The sequence below is a fragment of the Typopeltis vanoorti genome, chromosome 24, assembly GCF_054136105.1.
Source record: "Typopeltis vanoorti isolate ZY-2024b chromosome 24, IOZ_Tvanoo_1.0, whole genome shotgun sequence".
Classification (NCBI taxonomy): Eukaryota; Metazoa; Arthropoda; class Arachnida; order Uropygi; family Thelyphonidae; genus Typopeltis; species Typopeltis vanoorti.
The window spans coordinates 26,760,928-26,777,340 of NC_143572.1; the positions used below are offsets into that span (position 1 = coordinate 26,760,928).

General features: G+C 35.5%; 1 protein-coding gene across 4 annotated transcripts in view; it reads right to left on the reverse strand.

The window, feature by feature from the left end:
- Nadk2 (NAD kinase 2, mitochondrial) overlaps nucleotides 1–16,413 on the reverse strand; it is a 154,783-nt gene that overhangs the window by 97,728 nt on the left and 40,642 nt on the right. For all 4 annotated transcript variants that reach the window (XM_090413743.1, XM_090413745.1, XM_090413744.1 and 1 more), the window contains exon 4: nucleotides 15,737–15,820. In XM_090413743.1, coding sequence (XP_090269869.1) covers nucleotides 15,737–15,820 — 84 coding nt within the window. The remainder of the gene's footprint in view (nucleotides 1–15,736; nucleotides 15,821–16,413) is intronic.

Genomic DNA, 16,413 nt, shown 5'->3' on the forward strand with positions numbered 1-16,413 from the left:
ATTAAGGGAAGGGCCACTACCCAGACCGGTTTCGACTTTTATTGAGGTCTCGTCAGTGGGAGGTGACCCAAACATGGAGATACTAAGGCAGAAGAAATAGGAGAGGTCATATTTACCTATACGAGTTGCCAATGGGTGTACCACCTTATTATTGAATTACTCTGGATTTAGAGAACGATGTTGGAAGTATATTTTGCACTTGGTTAGACTATAATAAATTTAGTTTAATCCTTTATTTAAGTGTAAGCAAACAAAGTTTGCACCTGAAAATATCTTCAGGACAGGTAAGGTGGTGCAACACCAGGCAACTCCGAGCAAAGGTGGACCAAGCTCTCATCACTCCTTCTCTCAGTATCTCCCATAATGCAAAGCACATCTCCTTGCAGACATGTATACTGCTATGCATTGACGAGACCTCAATAAAGGTCGAAACCGGTCTGGGTAGTGGCCCTTCCCTTAATGCATAGCAGTATACATGTCTGCAAGGAGATGTGCTTTGCATTATGGGAGATACTGAGAGAAGGAGTGATGAGAGCTTGGTCCACCTTTGCTCGGAGTTGCACCACCTTACCTGTCCTGAAGATATTTTCAGGCGCAAACTTTGTTTGCTTACACTTGAATAAAGGATTAAACTAAATTTATTATAGTCTAACCAAGTGCAAAATAAACTTCCAACATCTTTTTCTAAATCCAGAGTAATTCAATAATAAGGTAACTCTTAGTAAGGGAATACTGTGAGTAGACATATAAATACAAAATTAATGATGGAAAATCTCATATAAAAAGATTTTTTAATAGCATAGTATAATACGCCTGTGTGTCACAGGCATCTTCAGTACATGTTAAGCTCAAATTAAACAATAACTGACAATTCCAAAAAATGCCACCTAAGTAGCTAGTGTAAGATAACTAAAAAGGTCAATAAAATTTTCTAACAAAAAAAAAAAAAAAAAAACTATGTATACAATAAAAAGTTAGGAAAGATTAGCTGATTTGTAAAGTACTATCTCCCATAAATGGAATTGACCGTAAACCATCAGATCTGTTTAAGTTAGGAGAGTGGAGTAAAGTTTCACATGTTTCTTTATAAAGCCATTCTATGAGGAACCAACTTTTGTGAAGGACTCTTGTCTTTTTCCAATGAACTCTATGTCTGGTTAAGGTGGCATGTTCCAAGTCCAGACTGTTCAGGTTTAAGGTACTGAATATAAGGCTGGTGTTCTTCTAGTCGAATAGAGGCAGATCTTCCTGTTTGTCTGAAATAAGATAATCCACAAGAGTAAGGAATCTGGTAGACACCTGGATAATTAAGATGTGGAAGCTTGTCCTTAGGAGAAGTGAGAAAAGTGGAGATTTTTCTGACCGGTCGAAAGGCAACAAAAATATTCAGCGGTTTTAAAACCTTTGCTATACATTCACTAACGCCATGTATATAAGGGATAGGAATGCACGTAATTTCTTCTGTATATGAAAAGGAAGACATATTAAAACTACTCAAAGCTCTTTTGATGAAGGAATTCTTGTATCCATTAGATTGAAAGGAAAATGTAATATATCGCAGTTCTTTCTGTAAGAGATCGTCTGAAGAACAAAAGGAGTTGGCCCAATGAACCAGTGTTTTAATAGTTCCTGCCTTTTGATTGGGATGGTGATGAGATTCAGCATGGATATAATGGTTAGTATGAGTCTTCTTTCTATAGACTGAGAAATGTAGGTTACCATCTGGTTGGTGAAGAATTAGAAGATCAAAAAAGGCTAACTGCTTATTTGATTCTATTTCTAGAGTAAACTGGATTCTTGGATGAAGTGCATTTAACTTTGTGAGAAACTGTTGAAGTTCATCAGAAGAGCCATTCCAAATAGCAAAAATGTCATCGACATATCTGAACCAATGAATAGGTCTGGGAGAAATGTTGTCAAAAATACATTTTTTCAAAATGTTCTATAAAGAAGTTGGAGATAGCAGGAGAAAGAGGATTGCCCATTGCTGTTCCTTCAATTTGTTGATACAACTTATTTTTAAAGGAAAAATAGCCAGAATGTATTACAAAATCAAATATTTTTACAATGTCTGAAGGAAATTCCTGTTGCAGTAATTCAATACTTTCAGATAAAGGAACATTTGTAAATAAAGAAACAACATCTAAACTGATCATGATATCAGAAACGAAGATCTGTTCTTCATTTGGAAGATCTCCAAATGAAGATCTGAAATTTTATTTTTGAAATCTAAAGTATTTTTTATATAAGTATCAGTTCTTCTAGTTGAAGTTGAAGTTTTAAAACCACTGAATATTTTTGTTGCCTTTCAACCAGTCAGAAAAATCTCCAACTTTCTCACTTCTCCTAAGGACAAGCTTCCACATCTTAATCTGCCTCTATTCAACTAAAAGAACACCAATCTTATATATTCAATACCTTAAACTTGAACAATCTGGACTTGCAGAACATGCCACCTTAACCAGACATAGAGTTCATTGGAAAAAGACAAGTGTCCTTCACAAAGGTCGGTTCCTCATAGAACAGCTTTATAAAGAAACGTGAAACTTTACTCCACTCTCCTAACTTAAACAGATCCGATGGTTTACGTCTATCCCTTTTATGGGAGATAGTACTTTACAAATCAGCTAATCTTTCCTAACTTTTTATTGTATATATAGTTTTTTTTTTTTTTTTTGTTAGAAAATTTTATTGATCTTTTTAGTTATCTTACACTAGCTACTTAGGTGGCGCTTTTTGGAATTGTCAGTTATTGTTTAATTTGAACTTAACATGTACTGAAGATGCCTGTGACACACAGGCGTATTATATTATACTATTAAAAAATCTTTTTACGTGAGATTTTCTATCATTAATTTTGTATCAATAATAAGGTGGTACACCTGTTGGCAACTCGTATAGGTAAATATGACCTCTCCTATTGCTTCTGCCTTAGTATCTCCATGTTTGGGTCTGCCTCCCACTGACGAGACCTCAATAAAGGTCGAAACCAGTCTGGGTAGTGGTCCTTCCCTTAATGCATAGCAGTATACATGTCTGCAAGGAGATGTGCTTTGCATTATGGGAGATACTGAGACAAGGAGTGATGAGAGCTTGGTCCATCTTTGCTCGGAGTTGCCTGGTGTTGCACCACCTTACCTTAATCCTGAAGATATTTTCAGACACAAACTTTTTTTGCTTACACTTGGATAAAGGATTAAACTAAATTTATTATTAGAATCTACTATCTGTCAGGATGCTAATATCATCAGATCTTATATTTCAGTCATATGGGCACTTCTAACCACATCAATCCAGTTAGACATTAGTCTTTTTCCTGTCATCTTGGTATCAAAAACCTGATTTGCCAACCTTTTTCTCTTCCATTCTGCTTAAGTGACCAACACCACCTTAGATTAGATCAGCTTACACAGTTTTAAATACTAACAATATGTTCCTTTCTAATATCTTCATTTTTAAGACGATGCTGCCAATGATGCTACTTGGTGATGTTTTGAGAAATGACATTACTGATGCCATTGCTCAAAACTCTCAGATATGCTGTCTCTAGTCTGTGATAAATAACTTTTTTTCTAACTCTATTCTTGGATTAGTACATTAAACCGGTTTGAACACTGGGCTGCAGACTGCTAGTTTAGTGTTTGAGCCACTTTCTCTGTTATTTCATATAAATTTATTCAACTGGCTTATCACCATACTAGCTTTGCTTATTCTAAAATCTATTTTCATGTATTTAATTTACCATCTTCACTAAAATTGTGGCTAAACATGTATTTCTATAAATCATAATAATGCTTAATGCTATAACTAACACCAAAAGGAAAAAAATACAGTTATTAAACTCACTAATATTTTGCTGTGTTTTCTACCCAGCATCACCAGAACACACTATAAATATCTTTTTTTTTTTATTGATATTATTCTTTTATTTATTATTATGTCGGACTGCACAATTTGTAAAATTTTTCTTACGTTGTAATATCGTAGTTAATATGGTCGTAATTGCTTGAGCTAGTTCTTCATGCACAAAACTTGTAATTATTCTTAATCCTTTAGTCTATAACGTTTGTTTTACCCCCCCACCCCCTCTCAAGGTCGTAAGTATGCTATTTCACATGCTCGAAGTGTGGACTTAGGAAAAGCTTCTGGCTGGAAACCAATTCCTTAATCTACCTTGCTGTATCTCTCTTGTATTGATCCTTAAAACATTTATTTTTTTTCAACAACGCCATTAAGGATCGCGTAAAAGAATTGTTTTTCTTTCCCTTACATGCAAGAGAAACATTCAGCTAAGCACAAAAATATCTCTTAAATTAATTCTATCTCAAGCAACTCCTATTTTTTTTTTTTTATCAGTTGTGGCTATTACCATTCTCAGGTCACACAGGTTCGATATTTTTATGAGACAGTGCATTGGCAAAACAAGATCAGGCAAGCTATTAACAAAACAAGCATGTTTATTTATTCTAAGACAAATTATTTACAAAATTTAAACAGCACATATCACGTGTCTGGTTCTAAGACAACTAGAGCAAAATGGAGAAAACACAAATCACGTGTCTAATTCTCCACACGATCATTTAAGCATTTAGCTTAAGCTTTAAAACAAAGAATTTATAAGTACACATAACTTTTCAGACACTTGGATAGAATTTAACATGCTTTAACTTCACTCACGTTATCAACAGAAAAATGCAAAACTTAAACCACATTCAATTTTTTGCATTACACAACATTAGAAAATCTTTAGAACTCTATATACTACTATTCACATTCAAACAGAAGTAGAGCTTTCCAACTCTAGTACTTCTATGTTAATAAATAACCGAACCAACATTCGTTGTTTGAACTTCACAATCTAAAAAAGTTTTTACTTACAATCTTGCCAGTTCATCACATAGTCCTAGATCCTGAAGGCTTATGGGTATGCTCTTCTTCTTCCCAAAAAATTTTTCGATCGGGCACTAGGTAATGGCAGCGATAATTCAGCACACATGTAGATCATCGAAGAATCACACGGCAGGACATCTTGAAAGGACAGTCTCTGTTGCTATCTAACTATCCATCTTCTTCGGAACTGCTGCTTGCGGGAACATGACTCTCCCTATCCTTGGAAAAGACTTGGCACATGAACTTCGAAACGAGAGCACTTTGGCACCTCAATCTCTACCTTTTATCTCACTCTTCCAACCTTGATCCTTCTTCAATTTAAGTCCCCAGATTTACTGGAGGTTTTTTCTCCGTTATTACCCACACTATCGCTGGGGTTTTGGTGAGAAAACTCATAATTCGGTGACCTTCATGATTGTCACTAGCCTTAGGTCTATTTGCCCAAACCTGTCTGAGCTTAATTTTAGTTATAATTCTAGTGGTTCTTATTTAAATATTCTAATAATTTGTTACCAGATTTAATACAGTAAAGTGAGTTATACATTTTGACTGTTAATATTTGGTCCTTCTATACTAAATATGAGATTTTCTTTGGATTTTATTGGACCATGATTCTTTATAAATATATGTATATAATCGTCTACCAGTTTCGCCAGCTTGAGTGTGTCTGGCTTCTTCAGGACGAGAATGGTTACGCTAACATTAAATGCTAAAACAGAGGAATGCAGTAACGACATTAAAATCAAATAAAAAATTGAAAAGACGCGTGACATTAAGAGCATAAAGCATGGAGACTTAGTCATTGTTAGTAGATCGCATTTTATAGTTTTACGCGAAATTGAGTTCTGCTAAACATAGTGAATTTATAAAAACTTTTCCAAATGTCTTTTAATATCATGCCTTGATTTCTATTGAGATTGTCTCCTGTCCGGAGTATCACTGCAGCTTCTTTAAAGTTTCTACATCTGAAATCTTTTTCAATGTACAGCATGGAGCTGTTGTCCCAATCGATGGAATGGTTCAATATCGAGAAATGGTGGGCTAATCCTGAGGTATCTGTTCTGTTGACATCTCCTATATGTTCTTTTTTTCGGATTTCTAGGCTTCGTGATGTTTGGCCTATATAGTTCAGTCCACAGGAACATGGGATGTTATATACACCTGCGTACTTGTAGAAGGCGATACAGTCCTTAGAAGATCTTAATATGTGCTGTGTAGTTAATATGTGGGCTGTTTCTATAGAGAATCTTTTGAATGATATTTTGTGGGTAACCATTTTCGGATAGAGTTTTTGATATGAGTGAGAGCTCATCAAGCAGATTTTTTTCTTCCGTGATGATATTTGTTGTTCTGTTTTTGAGCACATGTATGATGCTAAATTTTTGTGTGTAGTGATGAGTAGATTTAAAGTGAAGATAACGTCCAGTGTCTGTAGGTTTGCGATAGATTGTGAGCTTGATTTGTCCATTGTTGCTCTGTTTTTGAGTATCATACATATGCTCAAAAACAGAGCAACAAATATCATCATGGAATAAAAATATCTGCTTGATGAGCTCTCACTCATACCAAAAACCCTATCCAAAAATGGTTACCCACAAAATATCATTCAAAAGATTCTCTATAGAAACAGCCTACAGCGACAACAACCTTGAGTGACGCAGTATACATCGTCCATTGTCATACCATATGCCGGCTGAGTCTCAATGAAAATAGCAAAAATAATGAAGTCTTTCAACATCAGGGTTGCCTACAAACCTATTTTAACTACAGAGCACACGTTAAGATCTCCTAAAGGACTGCATCGGCTTCTACAAGTACGCAGGTGTATATAACATCCCACGTTCCTGTGGACTGAACTATATAGGCCAAACATCACGAAGCCTAGAAATCCGAAAAAAAGAACATATAGGAGATGTCAACAACAACAGAACATACACCTCAGGATTAGCCCACCATTTCTCGATTTTGAACCATTCCATCGATTGGGACAACAGCTCCATGCCATACATTGAAAAAGATTTCAGATGTAGAAACTTTAAAAAAGCTGCAGTGGTACTCCGGACAGGAGACAATCTCAATAGAAATCAAGGCATGATATTAAAAGACATTTGGAAAAGTTTTTATAAATTCACTATGTTTAGCAGAACTCAATTTCGTGAAAAACTATAAAACACGATCTACTAATAATGACTAAGTCTCCATGCTTTATGCTCTTAATGTCACGCGTCTTTTCAATTTTTTTTTATTTGATTTTAATGTTGTTACTGCATTCTTCTGTTTTAGCATTTACTGTTAGCTAACCATTCTCGTCCTGAAGAAGCCAAACAGACAGACTCAAGCTAGCGAAACTGGTTGACAATTATACACATATATTTATAAAGAATCATGGTCCAATAAAATCCACAGAAAATGTCTCATATTGAGTTATACATTATTTTAATTACAAGTATTTTATGTAATTTAATTGCCCATGTAAAATCGACATAGCAAAAAATATTTCTATATTTTTTCTATACAAGATTTTACAACACACGCGCACGCACACACAGAGCACTAAACAAAGTAATTGTAAAAACAATTTAAATTGTAATGGACACCTAATGTTCTTACATTAGTGCTGTATACCTGTCACAGTTATTACCGTGCTCTGATGATGCTGGGTAGAAAACCAGCTAAATATTAGTGAGTTTAATAAATGTATTTTTCCCTTCTTGGTGTTGATTATACTGTTAAGCATTATCATGAATAATAAACAACAACTAAGTTTTTCTTTATGTACTTGTTCTATAGGTTCTCCACTGAGACTGCGAGTGATTTCTATGTTCATAGTTTTGTCTTTTTTATTACTGACTTTCATACAAACTTTTTTCAGCAATAGATTTATTTAGGAGTATAACATCAACATAAAGTAAAAAGATAAATTGAATATTTTAAATTTTAATATCAGGTCTGATGCCACTTTCCTTCCTAATGTGATCCACATAAATTATGCATGCATCCTTGTCTTGCAGCTGATTTCCCACTAAACTATCTTCCTGCACATCTTTTAATTCTAACTGCAGACTTACAACTTAAAAAAATATAAACCATGTGCTGTGCTGTATAACATTCCATTTATGCCATTAGTTGTAGCAGTTTGAAATATTTTTCTCTTGATACCTTGTCATATATCTTTTCAAGAACTACAGCTAGCAAGACTTAACTAAAGATGAATGAGCCAGTCTCATACAGAAGTGGCAGGGTTTCCCTCAGCTTTTTTTGCTTATTAAAAAGGAAAATCAGCTAGAAGAACATTTAATTAACAGATATAATAATGGTTTCTTAGCCTTAGATGCTTCAACTATAATCCTAGATAACAAGCACCAACATTTTGCAGATCTACAATACTTAATACAAATCCTTGTTATATTCCCATAATTACTGAACTGCCTCTCTTAAAGTGAAAATCTAACCCTGACAACCCCTATTTGGCTGGAACTCAGCTGCTTGCTCTCTGAGTTTCTCTTCCATAATATTTCTTTGCCTCTTCTCAAGCATGCTTGCATTAATTTTACATGGAACACTAAGCAGAGAAGTTCCTCTGTAATTCTCCCATTCAGTTTTAGTTCCCTTTTTAAAGATGGATGTTATGAGAGGCCTACTTCAATCATCTGGAACTTGACCCTGTGACCAGGCCATCTGAATTATGGAGTGTAGCTACTGTAAAACGTTTACGCTTCCATATTTCAGCATTGATATCTGAACTAGAAGTTCAGATATCAATCTACTCAGAAAGTCTCACATTTTAAGTTTCTATTGACTTTTTCTACCTGAAGTAGTGATGTATTCCACATTGCATTTCTTTTGAATAGCTTCAACCACAATTTTGTCCCTTATTGTGGCACTGTGTATGTAGATGGAGAAATAAGTAGTGTAAGTGGTGGGATATGTGGAGTAGAGTGCTTGTCTGTGATGAGTCTTTGAAAATATTATGTAATATAATAATTTATTATTATTATTGCAAGGACATCTCAATGGAATAATAACTCATATTGGGAAACCCATGATGAGTTATTACTTTCAACACAATATCTATCATAATATCTCCTTGAAACCATTAACAGCCAAAGCACTAACAACTGACTCAAGCAACCCATTCCATTTATTCAGCGCTAGCAAAAAATCTAGTCCTTGTGCTCTTGCTAACCACTCTTACCCAACTTCCAGGGATGACCTTTTGTTCTGCTCCTTGTAGCCAAGTGCTGAAACATTTCCCTGCATCAATCCTATGAAAGTCTTAAATGTTTCGATCATATCCCCCCCCCCCACACACACACCGCTTTTCACCTATAAACCAACTTCTGCCATCCACAAACACTCAATCTATCCTCATAGGGAGAATTCCTCAGTCCACTCACCATCTTGGTCACTCACATCTGGATCCTCTCCACAACTTCCTCATCACCAAGAAACCCTAGTGACCAGACCTGAGCACAGTAATCCAGATGTGGTCCTATCAAGGATTTGAAAAGAGGAATGATAACTCTCTTATCTCTGCCTGTTAGTGTGTTCTTCAATAAGCAAGTAATCCTATGAGCTATCCTCGTTACTTCAGCTGTCTATCTACAAGGGCGGTCTGAAAAGTTCTCGGGCTAACAATGAAACAACAACTTTACACCCTCTGTCCAAAAAGAAACCGAACTTTTCGAAAACAGAAGAAACTAGTGGTGCCACCTGTTGTATCTTTTTGTTGTTGAAAGCAGCAACCTTCATTAGTCTTGTCTCAACTGTTTATGACATTTGTTTCATTAGAAGCCAAGTTATAGTGCCAAGAGTGACAGTGTATTTTGACGAACGGTCGGAAAATGAGTTTCAAACAGAGAGCTGCGATTGACTTTTGTGTTAAACTTAGTAAAAGTTTTACCGAAACACATCAAATGCTTCAAAAGGTTTATGGTGATGAATGTATATCCCGTACTCAAGTTCACGAGTGGTTTAAGCGATTTCAAAGTGGTCATGAGATGCTTGAGGACGACGAAAAGCAGGGCCATCCAAAAACTGGACTGAGCGAAGTTAACATTGAAAAAGTGCATGATTTCATCAAAGAAAACCTGAAATCGTCAATGAGATTGATTGAAGATGAATTGGGGATTCCAAAATCAACTGTGTACAACATTTTGACCGAGAGTTTGAGCATTCATAAATTGAATTCACGATTTGTTCCCCACAAGTTGACCGACGACCAAAAAAGTATCGAATTGAACACTGCAAGGACCTCATTAAAACTGCTCATAAGGACTCAAACTTCCTTGAAATGATCGTTACTGGTGACGAAACATGGTATTTTGAATATGAGCCCGAAACAAAGCACCAGAATGTTGAGTGGAGACCACCAGAAGAGCATCCAAAAAAAAGTCGCTTGGAGAAGTCAAACATAAAGACAATGCTGATTTGTTTCTATGATTCCAAGGGAATTATCCACAAAGAATTTGTTCCACCTGGCCAAAGGGTCAATGGTGAGTTTTATTTCGAAGTGATTGATAGCGAGAATTCATCGCGTATGGCATGAATATCGTGACGACCGACCATTCGTCAAAACACACTGTCACTCAGCTTTTAATTAAACAAATCTCATAAACATTGACACAACACTAATGAAGGTTGCCGCTTTCAACAACAAAAAGATAAAAAAAGGTGGTGCCACTAGTTTCTTCTATTTTTGAAAAGTTCGGTTTCTTTTTGGACAGAGGATGTATAATTTCAAAATTATTTTCATTTTTCAACATAATCTCTCTTAAGACTAATACATTTATTCCAGCGATGCTCCAGCACCATTATCCCATCCCTGTAGTAGTTCTCAGTAAGATCTGCAAAATATCCCTCTACAGCTGCAATCACCTCTTGATTCGAAGAAAAACACTGACCAGCGAGGAAGAGTTTTAGTTTTGAGAAGAGATAGAAGTCAGAACCACATCTGAGGAATAGGGTGGATGTTCCAACAATTCATAGTGCAGATCCCTTAATGCCAAAACACCTTTGTGGGCAGGTACATTGTCCTGATGAAAGATGATTTTTTTATTCTGCAAACCAGGTCTTTTCTCGTGAATTTTTTCATCTAGTCTGGTTAAAAGATCAGAATAATATTCCTTGGTTATTGTTTTACCCTTTTCAAGATAATTAATAAACAAAATGCCTTTAGCATTCCAAAACACCGATGCCATGACCTTTCCTGCTGACAGAACCGACTTTGTCTTCTTTGGCGCTGAACAACCGGCTTCTGTCCACTGTTTTGACAGCTATTTGGATTCTGGTGTATAATGGTGAATCCAAGTCTCATCCATAGTAATAAATCAATGCACAAAATCAGTTTTATTCTTTTTAAAATACTCCAAGCACTGTTCAGAGATTTTCATGCGAGTGCATTTTTGATCTGCTGTGAGCAAGCACTGCACCCATCTTGCGCAAAGCTTTTTCATTTTCAATTCTTCATACAAAATATATCCTACACGTTCTTTTGAAATGCCTATAGTCTCAGCAATTTCATGCACTTTGTTTCACCTGTCATCCAATACCCATATCGTGCACTTGATCAATGATTTCTGGTGTTGTTACACTTTTTGGACGCCCTTCACGTGGTTCATCTTCAAGGTGGCGGCTCATTTCTTAATTGTCAAAAACAAAGGAGAAGAGTGCCCATAAACTTTTATGAACTTCAAATGAATTTTACAAAGAATTTTATAACTGCACAATACTCAATTTTATCCATTTCAAAGGATACAGACAACACTTTTGCTCCAGAAAACTGTGTAAAACAAACTACTTGATAGAATGACTTGCAATTTCACATGGATGCTTATGATAGATGTATCAACTTATAAAAAAAAAATCTTGCCGATAGTGCTGCTATCTATAGTTGTTGCGGAGAACTTTTCAGACCACCCTTGTACTATCACTACCACCACCACCACAAAATCCCTGGGTCATCAGTTTCCCTCAATGTGATATGCAGCTTGTAATCTTTGCATCTCAAAATGTATAACCTTACACTTTTCCCACATTAAATTGACATATATTATGTTTTGTCCATACAGTCAGCCTATTTAAATCATCCTGCAAGCTATGTACATCATACTATTATCCTACCCAACTTTGAATTATTAGCGAACAACTGAATATCTCCCACCAAATTATTTTCTATATCACTTATGCACAAATTAAAAAGAAGTTGTCAACAGAGAACCCTGCTTACACCACTAGTCACCTGCCTACATTTTGACATCTGTCCAATCCATATCACCAGTTTCATATTCATCCCCCAACTGTTGCAGTTTGCATAACAGAGTTCCACGTGGTATCCTGTCAAATGTCATTGTAAAATCAATCAGTACATTATGTTGCCATTCTCTTTATCTAACTGAGCTGTCACTATTATAAAGCAGATTATTAAGGCATGATAATCCTTCACAAAGTCATGCTGCCTGCCACTCAGAGTATCATATTATTATTCGCCAATTCCTAAATTCTTTGATAAAAAAATTTGATCAACTTTTCCAGTACTTTTATTACCACAATTCTGAGATACTGATTGGTCTATAATTTGCTACCACAGACTTAGATCCTCCTTAATGGAAAGGAATTATGTTGCCCTCCCACTCTCTTGGGACTTTGCAAGAGCTTGAAACTTAAATTGAACATCCTAGTCAAGGGCATCGCCAGTTCCCTACACACATTCTCTTATAACACAGGCTGATATCCTACCCAATCTCACATTGTATTTGCATTCAGATTCCGCAATATCCTAAGTACCTCCAATTCATCAACGTCTGTTCTCGCTTCAATCCCTGTTACCTCAGCCATAACAATATCTAAACTTGGATGACACACCCTTACAAAGTGGTCAGTAGCTCAATTTTGCCTGCCTCTGTCACCTCTCTGCCATCTATACTCATTAAAGTTATCACTGCATAGTCATTCCTCCTTCTACTTGCCACAGTGAAATAACTCTTTGGGATTTCCTTTTGCTTGCTTGGCTCATTTCTTCTTCTCATAAACTGATTTTGCCTTCCCTACCATGCTGGTCACCTTTCTCTTTATATACCACCCACAACATTTACTTTCTTTTTCTTTTGCTCATGCTTAATGATACTACTAATCCTTCTAACTCCTACCTGATTAATCCTCTTGACTTTAAGCATACAGTGTGATATTGCTTCCTCCAGATATCTCTTGACTATCCCCCATACATTGAACATCCTTCCCTCACGGATCTTTATGCTATGGTATTACTTCAAGCTGCCTAAATGTATAGTCAACAGTCTTGTAGTTCCACATATACACCTTCTTAAGTGAAATTTCTACACATTTTGCTATTCCCAAAGTCAAGACCATGTGATCACTTTCTCCAGTTGGAGGTGATGCAGCCACCTTAGTTATGGACAGGTCTTATGATCCTATAACTAGAATCATCATTCTAATACCTCAAGTCTCCTCCATCACATTCTGAGTTAAGTAAGTATCTCTCAGTAAGTGTATAAATTCCATTTACATCCTGTCATGTGATATTTTCTCCTTCCAATCTATGTCTCCAAAGTCCCCATAATAATTACTAGACTTGCATTCATTGTACTAATCTGCTGATGCTTCTACATTATCGAGCCTATAGTAGCAACCAATTATATTTTTGTCCTATTGACTCATGAGAGTAAAAGACCTGCTGTTTGCCTGACTGACTCCTAGTGTTGCTGTTGGCTGCAATTCATCTGCTATCATCAGCAGTACCCCACTCCCCTGTCCTATCGCTGTAACTAAATCATCTGCTGTGGCCAAGTCTCACTAATGCCTATAACTTTTGGCAGGGTTTTGCTAACCAATGTCAGAAACTCCTCCCTCTTATTCTTAATATTTCTAGCATTGGTATATAGAAACTAGCATCCCCTTAGGTGGCCCCAACCACCTTTACACCCTTAACTAACTACCCCATTCAATATTGTTGCCTGAGAGACTAAATTCTGCATTTTTTGCTCATTCACAAATTCATTTGATTCAGGGGTGTCTTCACACACACACACACACACACACCTGCATCTACCTTAATTTCTTTAGTTTTTCCTGACTTTGCACTTCCATACTCTCAGTGAATATAACTCTCTCTCTCTATCTACACACCTAACTCCAAATCCATTTTAGTGCAGTCCATCAGCATTGTACAAATCTTTCTGTCCATCTAACTCAGGCTATAGGTCCTCAAACTCTACATCATTCGTTCTGCATAACCTGAATACTGATTCATTAGCTATCATCACACTTCTTCTCAGTTTGCCTCTATTATAGCATGGTAGCAGACTTACAAAACTCCACCCTCTCACTTTTCTTTTTTGCATCTTCCAATAACTCTTTCACATCCTCCCTCATAAAACACTTTTCACCTTTCATTTCTCATTCTGAAAGCATCACTAATAGTATTAATTTTCATGCCTGGGGATTTTGTAGTGCTTTCGAGAAGAACTCCATTTATCATAGAATCAGCAAATAAAATTATCTGCTTACATTCTTTCTCTCATTTATTCTCAGTTCGGCTAATCTCCTGCTATTTTTGCAGCCTTTCAATCTCGTCCTGTGAAGAATTATATACAAGCGCAATATTTCTTTATATGCATTTTTGTGGGATCATGATCTAGTGGTACCTACATCCCACTAGATCACAATCCCACAAAAATGCAAGTTAAAAAAATTAAAAAGCATACTTAAAAAAGTATCTCCTTGGCTGCTGGACATTACAAAAAAACTCAAACCCTTTGGTTCTTGTCTCTCCTGATATATGGTTTACCTAAAATCCACAAACCTAATTCCCCCCCCCCCTCCCAAGACCTATAGTAGATGCCACTGATCCTTTATTTTCTCTTTAATCTTTTCCTAGTGCTGTAAATATTCCATTAAACCTCCGACATGATCTTCCATGACTTCTGTTTATTTACACCAAGCTAAGCTTTGTGTAAAAATAGATAAACGAGATATGCTTTCTTCTATAACTTCTTGAGTTCACCATGAATTTCTGATTTCTCTAACCTTACAAACAACTCACCATATGTCTCTCTGGCTGAACCCATCTTCACAGTTTGCCATTGTCTGCTAATACACTGTACAATCCATTATTACACAGTACGCCATCGCATTATACAGGCAAATTGCCAAAATGCAGGATGAAAAAAATGCTTTTGTTTCAGTTGGTTAAATAAATCTTTGAGAATCTAAAGAACTTATTTAAATGAATGATATCACATACAATCTGCAGATAATAAAGAACCAAATGTATTCAGTAATATGTCCAATGTAGATTATAAACCAGATGGAAGAAACTGGATAATTCTGCTTTGTTTAATTTAAATACTATCCAGCAAATTCTTCAATTCTAACTGTTTGCTTGCAATTGAAATAGATGATTACCTGTATATTTACAATATAAAACATGGCCATTTTAAAAAATTAACTCCTTGCACCACTCAATTCAAAATGCAGTAAACATAAGTTTCGTAAACCCATCATAAATAACTCTCTGTAAGGTATTTGAGCATATCACATATTATTAGTTTCAATTAATTTTTGAAGGAATACAGTAATATTGATATCTCTGATAAAAAAACAACAACATTTCTCTGTAACCCACACTCAAGCAATCAGAAACATTATAATGGTTAAATTTTATGTTAGAAAACTAACTGCATATAAACTGACATTTAATAAGTAAGAATCTATTTATATCAAAATCAAACCATGCTTAACATTGACACTATTTTATATGTGAGAATTAAATTAAGACAAATTCTTTCTAGTTCAGCATTCTCTGACTTGTTCACAACTCTATACATACCTGAAATCACCACATAACAGCTTGGAAATAGCCTCAGGAAATTTTTCTGTATACTTGGCAGGAAGGCACAAATAACCCAGGGATCTAAAATATGCAAATACTTAAATATTACTTAATGCAACATGTAATATTATAATGAAGACAATTGTTTATTATTATTATTATACAGATGTCTACATGTAGGCAGAAGACTCATCATGGGAGACTGACACTAACCATTATTTGCACATTGTTAATAATTGGTGGATTTTTATATAGAGGATATTCATAGATATTATCATAATATTAATCCTACCATAGAGATGATCTCTGTTTCTAACAATTATTTTTTTTATTTATTTCCGAGTGTACCTATATATTATTATATGCACAAGGGTTCACTCCAATTGGTGCAATGATCTTAATTCTTTCTTTCAGAATCCAAATAATCACTGACTCAAGACCAAAATACAAAATAAACACATTTAATAAAACAAAAACAATATACATACACTTCAAACAACTTTACATAACTAACTACAAATTTAATTGGATCCAAGGCCTTTTTAAAATAAACTTACACTTAAGACTAAACACTTTGTTTTCAAAATGACAAAATGTTCATAGCCAGTTTCTCTCTCTGTCAAGGCCCTTTTCCGAAGATATATGACTCTATTCTTCATTTACACAGGATCCTT